The sequence below is a fragment of the Notolepis coatsorum genome (assembly GCF_963971535.1).
Source record: "Notolepis coatsorum genome assembly, chromosome: 2".
Lineage (NCBI taxonomy): Eukaryota > Metazoa > Chordata > Actinopteri > Aulopiformes > Paralepididae > Notolepis > Notolepis coatsorum.
In genome coordinates this window covers 176,669,823-176,683,642 of record NC_140166.1, presented here as the reverse complement: position 1 = coordinate 176,683,642, position 13,820 = coordinate 176,669,823, and the positions used below count along the sequence as shown (strand labels likewise).

Genomic DNA, 13,820 nt, shown 5'->3' with positions numbered 1-13,820 from the left:
TTCCTCTCTGTCCTCTCTCTGTCTCTTCCTCTATGTTCCTCTCTGTCTCTGTTCCTCTCTGTCCTTCTCTGTCCTCTGTCCTCTCTCTGTCTCTTCCTCTATGTTCCTCTCTGTCTCTCTTCCTCTATGTTCCTCTCTGTCTCTCTTCCTCTATGTTCCTCTCTGTCTCTTCCTCTCTGTTCCTCTCTGTCCCTCTCTGTCCTCTCTGTCTCTCTGTTCCTCTCTGTCCTTCTCTGTCCTCTCTCTTCCTCTGTCTCTGTTCTCTCTGTTCCTCTCTGTCCTCTCTCTGTCTCTGTTCTTCTCTCTGTTCCTCTCTGTCCTCTCTCTGTCTCTTCCTCTATGTTCCTCTCTGTCTCTGTTCCTCTCTGTTCCTCTCTGTCCTCTCTCTGTCCTCTCTCTTCCTCTCTGTTCCTCTCTGCCTCTGTCCCTCTCTGTTCCTCTCTGTCCTCTCTCTTCCTCTCTGTTCCTCTCTGTCTCTGTCCTCTCTGTCTCTCTCTGTCCTCTCTGTCTCTCTCTGTTCCTCTCTGTCCTCTCTCTTCCTCTCTGTTCCTCTCTGTCTCTGTCCTCTCTGTCTCTCTCTGTCCTCTCTGTCTCTCTCTGTTCCTCTCTGTCCTTCTTTGTCCTCTCTCTTCCTCTCCGTCTCTCTCTGTCCTCTCTGTCTCTGTCTCTCTCTGTTCCTCTCTGTCCTCTGTCTCTCTCTGTTCCTCTCTGTCCTTCTCTGTCCTCTCTCTTCCTCTCCGTCTCTCTCTCTGTCCTCTCTGTCTCTGTCCTCTCTGTTCCTCTGTCCTCTCTGTCCTCTCTCTGTCTCTGTTCATCTCTGTCCTTCTCTGTCCTCTCTCTTCCTCTCCGTCTCTCTCTCTGTCCTCTCTGTCTCTGTCCTCTCTGTTCCTCTGTCCTCTCTGTCTCTGTTCCTCTCTGTCCTCTCTCTGTCTCTGTTCATCTCTGTCCCTCTCTGTCTTCTCTGTCCTCTATCCTCTCTGTTCCTCTCTGTTCCTCTCTGTCTCTCTCTCTCTCTGTCCTCTCTGTTCCTCTCTCTCTTTGCTTCAGAACCCCAGTTCCGCCCTTCCTCCCTTGCCCCCTCAGCACCCCCCCCCCCCCCCCCCCCCCCCCCCTTCTGTCCTTCCCACACACTCTCACGCTCTGGCGTACCCCGACACGCCCCTGAGCCTGATCACAACCCTTTAGGTCTTTACAGTCCCCTTCCTCTGCTACCCTTAACCTTCTCCCTTTATCTTAAACTTGATGCCTGCCTGCCTGCCTGCCTGCCTGCCTGCCTGCCTGCCTGTATGTCTGTTTACCTGACTGTATGTCTATCTGACTGTCTGCCTGTTTGTCTGCCTGCCTGTCTGACTGTATTTCTATCTGACTGTATGTCTATCTGTCTTTCTGACTGTATTTCTATCTGACTGTATGTCTATCTGTCTTTCTGACTGTATTTCTATCTGACTGTATGTCTATCTGTGTGTCTGTCTAATTGCCTGTCTTGTTTGTCAATCTGTCTGCCTACTAGCCTATCTGTCTGTCTTTGTTCCGTTCTTGCTGTTCATGAGCATTTGTCTCCTGATAACCGTTCAAGTTCTCTAGTGACATTGTTTCCCATTAAGTTAACCATGTGAATATTTCAACCCTATGTAATAAATGCCTGGGGGAGAATGGTTCCACTGCAGCTGTCTTTGACCAATGACTAACAGTTATATATATATATTTATTATTTGAGTTGGTTTTCTTAGGCATTGGGATTGTATTTTAATTTAGTTTGACATGGATTCTCGCATAATAACAACCAGAGTTTTGAAATGCTGTATAACTAATAACATTTCAAATTTACCACACTTTGGGTTAAAGAACGGTTCACCATACTCCTGTGTAAGAACAGCAACTACTCTAAACGGCAGTTTAATGCAATTTAATTATATCATTGTCCTTTTGGTATTATTCAGTTCAGTGGAGCAGAAAACCAGTGAGTTTTAAAAGATTTAGGGTGAAAAAAAAAGTTTCCATGTTAAGACTCTGGGAGGCTTTTCTAAACTAACAGTGAAACACCACAGAGTTATTTTGTTCAACAACTGTGTTATGCATTATTATCCTGCTAGCTTGTGTGGTGTTTTTAAATGTGCGTAGCCCACATACATAGTGACTTGTTGTGAGATGGGAACTTCTGAGTGGGTCCAAAATGTAATGTTAGAAAATAGAATCTCTCTCTCTCTCTCTCTCTCTCTCTCTCTCTCTCTCTCTCTCTGTCTCTGTCTCTGTCTCTGTCTCTGTCTCTGTCTCTGTCTCTGTCTCTGTCTCTGTCTCTGTGTGTGTGTATGAGAGAGAGGGAGAGTTTAGCTGGAAAAGGAGACTCCACCTCAGGAAGAGGATGTACCAGTGGAGTGCAGGGAGCCAAGGCTCAGGCTGGGGAGGAAGTAGCTCCATGGAGAGGGGGGGGGGGGGGGCTGTTTAAAAAACACAGAGATATCTGGCAGCAAATTCCTCTGCACTTCCTGAGTCCTAGCGAGAGTCCTTATCTCTTAGATAATACACAGCTCCAGTGATTCCCAGAATAGACAGGAGAATACACAGCTTGCAGAAAACATGATGGATCCTACACTACACTGAAGTGTGTGTGTGTTAGTGTTGGTGTGTGTGTGTGACGTTTGTGTATCCTATTGTTTCTGTAGGGTTGGTTTTACCCAGTGGGATGGAAGCCATGGGGCTGGTTTTTTTCTTGATCTCAGCTGTTGTTGTATATATATATATATATATATATATATATATATAACTAATTATTCCTTCTGCCATGTCCCATAGGGCAAACCAAATAAACACAACATCTGATATGGAAAATCCCCCAAATTGGTGCTGCTCGAGTAAATGCAGAGGATTTAGGAGTGTTTCCCCCTCATACTGTAATGTTTGGGACAGTTAAATACTGTTTTGTGAGGATCACTTCAGCTCGTATGTATCCCAATCAGTCACGGCTTATTAAGTGCTCCTGGTTTCAGAGAGCCAATGAGAACTGTGGGTTTCCCCTCCCGCTGTTTCACTGTGACAGACCGACTGACCTGTGTTGTTTAGCGAACGTCTCAAAAGTAAGCTATCATTTCAGCATCTTGGTAATGCAAGATTAGAAGTCTAAATTAAAAAAAAAAAAAAAAAACATTATGCTTTGTTAGGAGAATATAAACCATCCGGTCTATTTTGAAAAGGCTGTTTACCTAAGTCTTTTTTAAGGAGCGAGAGTGCCTCTGAACGTGGGGTGGGGGGCTCACGACGGGCACCAAGGAATGGGCAGTGGCAGGCTTTCGCTAAGCATATAAACTCCCAGGTCCTGCCAATGGGGCGCTGGGAACAAAGCAGGCCTTGTTTGGAGAGGAAGAGGCCGGGTCCATGGGCGAACAGTACCTGCTGTTGAAGGGGAGTGGGGAGGGAAGCGGGCTGCGGCCAGACCAGGGCCACGTGCCACCAGGCCCAGTGATGTAGCAGGCAGGGCAGGCAGCACCACACTGTGCTCCTCTCTCTCAGATCCCTGTTCCCCTGCTGAAACCCACACACACACGGCACAGTACCACCCACTGATGAAGCCTGGGGAGCTGTTAGGTGCTCGCAGCGAGCATCTCTAGAAGTGTGTGTGTGTGTGTGTGTGTGTGTGTGTGTGTGTGTGTGTGTGTGTGTGTGTGTGTGTGTGTGTGTGTGTGTGTGTGTGTGTGTGTGTGTGTGTGTGTGTGTGTGTGTGTGTGTGTGTGTGTGTGTGTGTGTGTGTGTGTGTGTGTGTGTGTGTGTGTGTGTGTCTCTCTCTCTCCGTTTGTCTGTCTCTCTCTGTCTCAATGTCTGTCTCAATGTTTGTCTGTCTGTGTCTCTCTGTCTTTGTCTGTCTCTGTCTCCCTCTCTCTCTGTCTGTCTGTCCCTCCGTCCGTCAACATAGTACAATACACAAGTTAGCCTCCACAGTATGTGTCTGAGGCTTTATATATACTGTATATATATTCTACACATATGAGAATGTGTGAATTGACTTATATCTGGCAGCGTGTCTCTTTTTAGGCATCAAACATCCTTGACTGTTGAAAGGATAATTCATTTGGGATTTTCATTGTGAATGTAAGAACGTGGAATTACACTCTCGCTGGCCGAGCTCAGTTTCACCGTCGGTGTTGAACTTCAGTATGCGAATGCTATTCAGGCTGTCGTGAAGTCCTTCGTTTTGGTATTCGCCACACGCGTTATTAGCGTGTCCTCTCACCGGTGTGAGTTACCGTAGTAGCGCCGAGACAGGGGTGCATTACCAATTCAAAATACCTGCAGACTTAAGCGACACAGGTGAATTTGTCTTGCTTTGATTTGCACTCGGGATTATTATCATGGGAGACATGAACTGTACAGCGTCCGGAAGTCATGTGGTTGTGTAAACCTGTCCTCAGGGTCCCTGTCCTGAAGGGAGCACCATGCAGAGGGGCTCTGCTGCGCTGGCTTTCTCAGGTTTCACTCCCCAAATCGTACGGCCTTAGAGAGACAAGCATTTTAAAGCCTGAAACAATATCTCGCCACGTTTGAAAAGGATAAAGATAACTGTTGACACTTGCCCGTCACGTCTGCAGTGCTGTCCCTGTTACTCAGCGAGGTCTTTCCAACCCTTCAGTTCACGCAAATCCAACTTCTCTCCACACTTTTTCTCCTCATATTTTTTGATATTCAGATCTAATGTTATTGCCTATATTTATGTCTTTCTACTATTACCCTGCCCATACCTGTACCTCCCCCATGCTGCTATGACGCCTGAATTTCCCCAAGGGGATAAATAAAAGAATATCTTATCCTATCCTATCTTATCTTATCTTATCACAAGTCTTAAAAGTGATTGACCTCCCACACAAATGTGACTTAGCTCTTCAAATGTCCCACCGGTTTCGCAGGCTTTTATTATTTAGCAATAAATTCCATTATGAAGCACACACCCTGTTTCTGGTAATGAATGAGCAATGTCATTCCTAAGTCTTTATAATTAGGTGTGTAAAAAAAGAAAAAAAAGGGGGGTATGTATTTTTGTGTAAACTATATTTAGGTGTAAGAATGTGTACTAATACCCAGTGGTTGGATTCTAACATTGAAATATTCCCTGAATCTTGCAGTGTGCTGCTGTTGCCATTTTTTGTAATTCTACACGTTCCATGTATGGTTGAACCTCTATTCATACAGTTCTTTAGAACTACCATAGAACTAGAGTAGATCATATCAATGTGAATGGGATTATTGCATATTTCCTCCGGGAATTTCCCATTTGCAATCACTATAAATTATTTTGCAATATCAACAATGCACTTGCATTTTTTTATTCCCAGATCATTGTTTTTATTATTAATATCAAGTCTTACCCATATACAGGACCTACTCTCGAAGATACTGCAGGTCACAATTGACCCATCTCAAACCCTGCCCTCTTTTCTTGATCCTCCAATCACAACTGTGCTTGCTTCCCTCAGGTGCGGGGTTTGACATGGGTCCATTCAAGTGCAAACAATCTCAAATTAAGGAGAGGGAACTAAAGTGTCTCTTTCTGTCTTTGTGTTGGATGGATACAGGATCGACAGGAAGATGTCGTGCAGTACAAACTACAAGCTGGACGAGGCTCAGGCCATCTTCAACGAGCTGCGGAGCATCAAGAAGTCCATCAGCACAGGCGAGAAAGAGAGGCTGGACCTCATCCAGGTGCGCCATCAGATCCACCACCTCCACTACCTCTAGTGAGCAGAACGTACTGCTCACATAGACCTCTTTTGAAATACTCTACACTGACCTCTAGTGTTTGTTAACCTACACTGTCTTGGTGCTTCTCGTGATTTGTCTTTTGTTAACACCTTTGTTGACAGGTTGCACAGCTGCTCTGCGTCACAAAGAGCTTGTGTACGTAAGACGAAAAGCTTACAAGTATTAAGATTCATTCAAATAGGATTTTATAAACACATTTCGCATTATTGATGGAATGTTGTCTCCCGATTTAGTTAATTAGTATGCCCATAATTTAGCATGTAAGGTAATTCCCTGGAGTAATTCTTAGAAGCTAGATAACTACAGGCCCTGAGGTTCATGGAGTCTGTACAGAGGCAGTATTTGAAACTCATAAATCATAATGGAAATATTTCTAAATAGACAGTAAACGGCACGGCTCCACATGTTCCCCTTATACTGTGTGTGTGTGTGTGTGTGTGTGTGTGTGTGTGTGTGTGTGTGTGTGTGTGTGTGTGTGTGTGTGTGTGTGTGTGTGTGTGTGTGTGTGTGTGTGTGTGTGTGTGTGTGTGTGTGTGTGTGTGTGTGTGTGTGTGTGTGTGTGTGTGTGTGTGTGTGTGTGTGTGTGTGTGTGTGTGTGTGTGTGTGTGTGTGTGTGTAAACATTTATTAGGGGTGGGAATCTTTGGGAATTTCACGATTCAAAAATGGTTTCTCGATTCATCGTGATTATCTAGGCAATTCAGTAGATACGATTCTAGATCGATATTAACATTCTTGTACAAAGTTTGTAAATGCTTGGCTAATCTTGCCAATCTGTAGGATTTAGCGAGCTAACATTTTATAGAATAAGATCATGAGAATTGATTATTATTTGATTATTTCAGGGCTTGTTCAGAATTCATGGTCCCGTTGACTTTAGTTTTGTGGCTAACTAGTCGGAGCTGTCTGTATCCAGCATAAAGAACTGCATGGATTGTGCTGAGAAATGACTCCACCAATCGACAAGATCATTAATACACAGGAAACAGGGCCACCCTTCACCTCAACACAAGATCATTAATACACAGGAAACAGGGCCACCCTTCACCTCAACACAAGATCATTAATACACAGGAAACAGGGCCACCCTTCACCTCAACACAAGATCATTAATACACAGGAAACAGGGCCAGCCTTCACCTCAACACAAGATCATTAACACACAGGTAACAGGGCCACCCTTCACCTCAACACAAGATCATTAATACACAGGAAACAGGGCCACCCTTCACCTCAACACAAGATCATTAATACACAGGAAACAGGGCCACCCTTCACCTCAACACAAGATCATTAATACACAGGAAACAGGGCCACCCTTCACCTCAACACAAGATCATTAACACACAGGTAACAGGGCCACCCTTCACCTCAACACAAGATCATTAATACACAGGAAACAGGGCCACCCTTCACCTCAACACAAGATCATTAATACACAGGAAACAGGGCCACCCTTCACCTCAACACAAGATCATTAATACACAGGAAACAGGGCCACCCTTCACCTCAACACAAAATCATTAATACACAGGTAACGGGGCCACCCTTCACCTCAACACAAGATCATTAATACACAGGAAACAGGGCCACCCTTCACCTCAACACAAGATCATTAATACACAGGAAACAGGGCCACCCTTCACCTCAACACAAGATCATTAATACACAGGAAACAGGGCCACCCTTCACCTCAACACAAGATCATTAATACACAGGAAACAGGGCCACCCTTCACCTCAACACAAGATCATTAATACACAGGAAACAGGGCCACCCTTCACCTCAACACAAGATCATTAATACACAGGAAACAGGGCCACCCTTCACCTCAACACAAGATCATTAATACACAGGAAACAGGGCCACCCTTCACCTCAACACAAGATCATTAATACACAGGAAACAGGGCCACCCTTCACCTCAACACAAGATCATTAATACACAGGTAACGGGGCCACCCTTCACCTCAACACAAGATCATTAATACACAGGAAACGGGGCCACCCTTCACCTCAACACAAGATCATTAATACACAGGAAACGGGGCCACCCTTCACCTCAACACAAGATTACTCTGTAGCAGGAAAACCTGTCTACGAATGACATGCTTGTGGATTGACTCTTCACCTTGTGATAATGCAGTCATCGCACCGCTCACTCTCTTGTCTGTCCCACAGAGCCTGGCTAAGCTGACGGTGAACTTGTCCATTAGCGACTCCATGAACGAGGTGGCGAACAGCACTGGAACCCCGGGCGACTCGTGTCATCTGCAGCAGTACTGCGACACCGGCTGCCAGACGGACCTCCTGGGAGAGGTAGGGGACACACGACTGTTACTGTCAGACAGACCTCCTGGGAGAGGTAGGGGACACACGCCTGTTACTGTCAGACTGACCTCCTGGGAGAGGTAGGGGACACACGCCTGTTACTGTCAGACTGACCTCCTGGGAGAGGTAGGGGACACACGCCTGTTACTGTCAGACGGACCTCCTGGGAGAGGTAGGGGACACACGCCTGTTACTGTCAGACGGACCTCCTGGGAGAGGTAGGGGACACACGCCTGTTACTGTCAGACTGACCTCCTGGGAGAGGTAGGGGACACACGCCTGTTACTGTCAGACTGACCTCCTGGGAGAGGTAGGGGACACACGCCTGTTACTGTCAGACTGACCTCCTGGGAGAGGTAGGGGACACACGCCTGTTACTGTCAGACGGACCTCCTGGGAGAGGTAGGGGACACACGCCTGTTACTGTCAGACTGACCTCCTGGGAGAGGTAGGGGACACACGCCTGTTACTGTCAGACGGACCTCCTGGGAGAGGTAGGGGACACACGCCTGTTACTGTCAGACTGACCTCCTGGGAGAGGTAGGGGACACACGCCTGTTACTGTCAGACGGACCTCCTGGGAGAGGTAGGGGACACACGCCTGTTACTGTCAGACTGACCTCCTGGGAGAGGTAGGGGACACACGCCTGTTACTGTCAGACTGACCTCCTGGGAGAGGTAGGGGACACACGCCTGTTACTGTCAGACTGACCTCCTGGGAGAGGTAGGGGACACACGCCTGTTACTGTCAGACTGACCTCCTGGGAGAGGTAGGGGACACACGCCTGTTACTGTCAGACGGACCTCCTGGGAGAGGTAGGGGACACACGCCTGTTACTGTCAGACTGACCTCCTGGGAGAGGTAGGGGACACACGCCTGTTACTGTCAGACGGACCTCCTGGGAGAGGTAGGGGACACACGCCTGTTACTGTCAGACTGACCTCCTGGGAGAGGTAGGGGACACACGCCTGTTACTGTCAGACTGACCTCCTGGGAGAGGTAGGGGACACACGCCTGTTACTGTCAGACTGACCTCCTGGGAGAGGTAGGGGACACACGCCTGTTACTGTCCGCTGACAGGATCCTGATGAGAGTCCGTAAACACGAGTACATAAACCCCATCCTCCACTCACTACATTGGCTCCCCGTCTCATCCCGGATCAACTACAAAATCCTGCTGCTCACCCATAACTGCATAAACGGACACGCACCCCGCAACCTTCAAGAACTCATCACTCCACAATCCTCCACCCGTACCCTCAGATCTGCAGGTAGCCTGCCCCTTCGGGTCCCCAGTATCCGGCTCTGCACCATGGGTGACGAGCCTTCTGCTCGGCTGCACCACGCCTGTGGAACAGCCTCCTCATCCAGCTGAGGGCACCACAGAGCCTGGACTCTTTTAACGCAGGCCTGAAAACCTATCTGTTTCAAAAGGCCTTTGATTGCTAGCTTTTTCTTTTTTTCTTGTGATTTAATTTTTTCTTTGGCTGTTGTCTTAAATTTTCTATTTATACTATGTTTTTAACTATGTTCTATTTTTATTTAATTTGTATTCTGTATTTTATTAAATTTGTTATTATTATTAATAATTATTTTATTCTTTTAACTATGTTTTAACCCTGTAGCACTTTGGGATCCTAGTGAACGAAAAGTGCAATACAAATACAATTTATTATTATTATTATTACTGTCAGACGGACCTCCTGGGAGAGGTAGGGGACACAACCTGCCTCCAGTCCCCGTGGTGATTTCCTACTCTTGAGTGACATCACAAAAGGGAGCTTCCTTCTGGCTTCATGCTCCCTTAGTCTCCCCTTCATAAATTTGACATGACCGGAGGGAAACCTTTTAATCAGGTTCAGTTACTTTGAAACTGATCTCTCTCTGCTCTATGTAAGGGTTTTACTTATGGTGGGAGGAGGAGGCAGGTTTGTAGAAAGACTTGTGTTTATGAAAGTAGTACATATAATCTCTCCTTTTGCTTTTGTCTCTTGCTATCCTCCCTTTTCTTTCATTCAGTATGGTTCCCAAGATTCATCGCAACTGGTGGACAAAGTTAAACTCAACTGGCAGTACGAGGAAGCCAAGAAAAAGTAAGTTGGCTGTTTCATCACCGTTTCTCTTTTATCTTCTTCATTAGGAGTAGTAGCAGTAGTAGTAGTTGTAGTAGCAGTAGTTGTAGTAGCAGTAGTAGTAGTTGTAGTGATAGTAGTTAGAGTAGTAGCAGTAGTAGTGTAGTATAGTATAGTAGTTAGAGTAGTAGTAGTAGTAGTAGTGGTGGTGGTAGTAGTAGTAGTTAGAGTAGTAGTGTAGTATAGTAGTATTAGTAGTAGTTGTAGTGGTAGTAGTTACAGTAGTAGTGTAGTATAGTATAGTAGTTAGAGTAGGAGTAAATGGTAAATGGTGCATTTATATAGCGCTTCTATCCAAAGCGATTTATACAATTTTGTTCCTCACATTCACACACCGATGTCGGAGGCAACCATGCAAGGTGCCAACCTGCTCATCAGGAGCAATTAGGGGGTTAAGTGTCTTGCTCAAGGACACTTCGACACGCTGCCCGGGAGGAGTAGGAGTAGAATAGTAGTAGGAGTAGTAGTAGAATAGTAGCAGTAGGAGTAGTAGAGTATTAGGAGTAGTAGAGTAGGAGTAGTAGTAATAGAGCAGTAGTAGTTAGGGCTGTCTTAAATACTTCGAAGCTTCGAAGCTTCGTTCGATGGCACGAGCTTCGAACATAAAAAAAAATCGAAGTTAAAAAAATATTATAATTTTTTTGCCTCAAATCTTGCGCCTCTATTCCAATGAAACGAAAGTAAGCGGCGCCTCGACTCCACCTCTCTACAACAAGCACGTGGATATTATCTGTGTTGAAAACAACAAGGACATGTGCAGCAGACATGTCGACGAAGAAGTCATCAGACGTGTGGTTACATTTTAAAATATGCAAAGACAATGCCTCTACAACAACTTTGTTAAATCACCTAAAAAACAAAAGTATCGTTGTACACGACGGCGACGCCACACAAAACATTAATAAGGCTATGCCTATGCTGCTATGACTAATGTGTTACCAAGTTGGCTAATTTAATTGTAATCATCTGCTTTTGTAGGTGCATTGTCTGATATAATTATAAATTGCATAATTAACACTTTGATCGCCATGGTTAAATTCATAATTTACCATCCCTAGCCAGCTCTATTTGTCTATGGAGAAGTTCCCCTTCTTTGCAGGGCTATAACTTTTTAAATTGTATTGCTAAATTGACATTATTATGGCCCATTCAATGTCTTATATCTATTGTTCAGGGTGTAGCAACGTTATACTTTTTCATTCACATATTCATACTAAAATACGGTCTAAAGTATAAGTATGTTTTTATCGTTTTCTGCAGCTTTCTCCAGAACTTGATTTATAGCCCTAAATGCATTATATTGATGATCAAATACAGTTTGATAGCGATCGGTGCCAGATAAAAAATTTCAACTGCACGTAGTTCTAGAAGTTACTACGTATGATCTGATGTTGACCGGATGGGCGGGGGGTCGTTTATAATTCCGTGGGCAACGTTATATCATTCATCTAGTGTGGGTGATATGATCATTAGAGCAGTTAGTATAGAGGACATTAGAAAATAACGCTGAAACTCACCGTAGCTTCCTCGCGCCGTTGGCAGATGAGCGTGGAACAGATTTTTTTCTATTATGGGATAGAGAAATACCCGATCCATTTCCAGGTTGTATAATAGTATATACGTCCAAATCATGTTGTTTGTCGAGTTATTGGCAACGGATCGCTATGTATTGTGTCGAGCTCGAGTCCCGGGACCTATAGCGAGTGATCGGACCGAATTGAAATGAGCACCAGCTTCTACATCCTGTTTCTCCCCTGGGCGATCCCCCGATCGGCCACCAGATGGCGCTCTTGAACCGTTAGAGAGTTGAGTGGAGCTCAGCAGTATATCTCAGGTCCCCGGGGGAGAAATATGATTTCGATCACAGATTTTTGAAATATTGATATCAAAGACGTGTTACGGCGTCTTCGGCAGAATGAGCATGGCGGGGAAAGACGAGTTTCGGCGTCTCCAGCGATTAAAGTGTTAATAATTACAAAGTTTACCAAAGTGCTGTACAAGTCCCACAACATAAGATCAAAAAATATATATAATAATAATTATAATTAATATATATATATATATTTTTTTCCTAAGCTTCGAATTAAAATCCGAAGCTTCGATTGCCAAAGAAAGCTTCGAAGGTCAGCCCTAGTAGTAGGATAAGTAGTAGTAATAATAGTAGAGTAGGAGTAGTAGTAATAATAGTAGAGTAGGAGTAGTAGTAATAATAGTAGTAGAGTAGTAGTAGTAATAATAGTATAGTAGTAGTAGTAATAATAGTAGAGTAGGAGTAGTACTAGTAGTAATAATAGTAGATTAGGAGTAGTAGTAATAATAGTATAATAGTAGAGTAGGAGTAGTAGTAATAATAGTAGAGTAGGAGTAGTAGGAGTAGTAGTAATAATAGTAGTAGTAGAGGAGGAGGAGGAGGAGACACCAGCAGCATTGTGCCTCATTGGCCATGCCAGCCTCCTCTGGGTCAGTGCTGAGCTGCTCTGGTGGGAGGAGGTGTTCTGCTCCTCTGGGTCAGTGCTGAGCTGCTCTGGTGGGAGGAGGTGTTCTGCTTCTCTGGGTCAGTGCTGAGCTGCTCTGGTGGGAGGAGGTGTTCTGCTTCTCTGGGTCAGTGCTGAGCTGCTCTGGTGGGAGGAGGTGTTCTGCTCCTCTGGGTCAGTGCTGAGCTGCTCTGGTGGGAGGAGGTGTTCTGCTCCTCTGGGTCAGTGCTGATGCTCTGGTGGGAGGAGGTGTTCTGCTCCTCTGGGTCAGTGCTGAGCTGCTCTGGTGGGAGGAGGTGTTCTGCTCCTCTGGGTCAGTGCTGATGCTCTGGTGGGAGGAGGTGTTCTGCTCCTCTGGGTCAGTGCTGATGCTCTGGTGGGAGGAGGTGTTCTGCTCCTCTGGGTCAGTGCTGATGCTCTGGTGGGAGGAGGTGTTCTGCTTCTCTGGGTCAGTGCTGATGCTCTGGTGGGAGGAGGTGTTCTGCTCCTCTGGGTCAGTGCTGATGCTCTGGTGGGAGGAGGTGTTCTGCTCCTCTGGGTCAGTGCTGAGCTGCTCTGGTGGGAGGAGGTGTTCTGCTCCTCTGGGTCAGTGCTGAGCTGCTCTGGTGGGAGGAGGTGTTCTGCTCCTCTGGGTCAGTGCTGATGCTCTGGTGGGAGGAGGTGTTCTGCTCCTCTGGGTCAGTGCTGAGCTGCTCTGGTGGGAGGAGGTGTTCTGCTCCTCTGGGTCAGTGCTGAGCTGCTCTGGTGGGAGGAGGTGTTCTGCTCCTCTGGGTCAGTGCTGAGCTGCTCTGGTGGGAGGAGGTGTTCTGCTCCTCTGGGTCAGTGCTGAGCTGCTCTGGTGGGAGGAGGTGTTCTGCTCCTCTGGGTCAGTGCTGAGCTGCTCTGGTGGGAGGAGGTGTTCTGCTCCTCTGGGTCAGTGCTGAGCTGCTCTGGTGGGAGGAGGTGTTCTGCTCCTCTGGGTCAGTGCTGATGCTCTGGTGGGAGGAGGTGTTCTGCTCCTCTGGGTCAGTGCTGATGCTCTGGTGGGAGGAGGTGTTCTGCTCCTCTGGGTCAGTGCTGAGCTGCTCTGGTGGGAGGAGGTGTTCTGCTCCTCTGGGTCAGTGCTGAGCTGCTCTGGTGGGAGGAGGTGTTCTGCT

General features: G+C 46.3%; 1 protein-coding gene across 1 annotated transcript in view; it reads left to right on the top strand.

The window, feature by feature from the left end:
• wwc3 (WWC family member 3) overlaps positions 1–13,820 on the top strand; it is a 104,243-nt gene that overhangs the window by 60,483 nt on the left and 29,940 nt on the right. Inside the window, exons 6-8 of the mRNA XM_084336638.1 lie at positions 5,562–5,688; positions 7,928–8,065; positions 10,098–10,171. Of these exons, the coding sequence (XP_084192764.1) occupies positions 5,562–5,688; positions 7,928–8,065; positions 10,098–10,171 (339 nt within the window). The remainder of the gene's footprint in view (positions 1–5,561; positions 5,689–7,927; positions 8,066–10,097; positions 10,172–13,820) is intronic.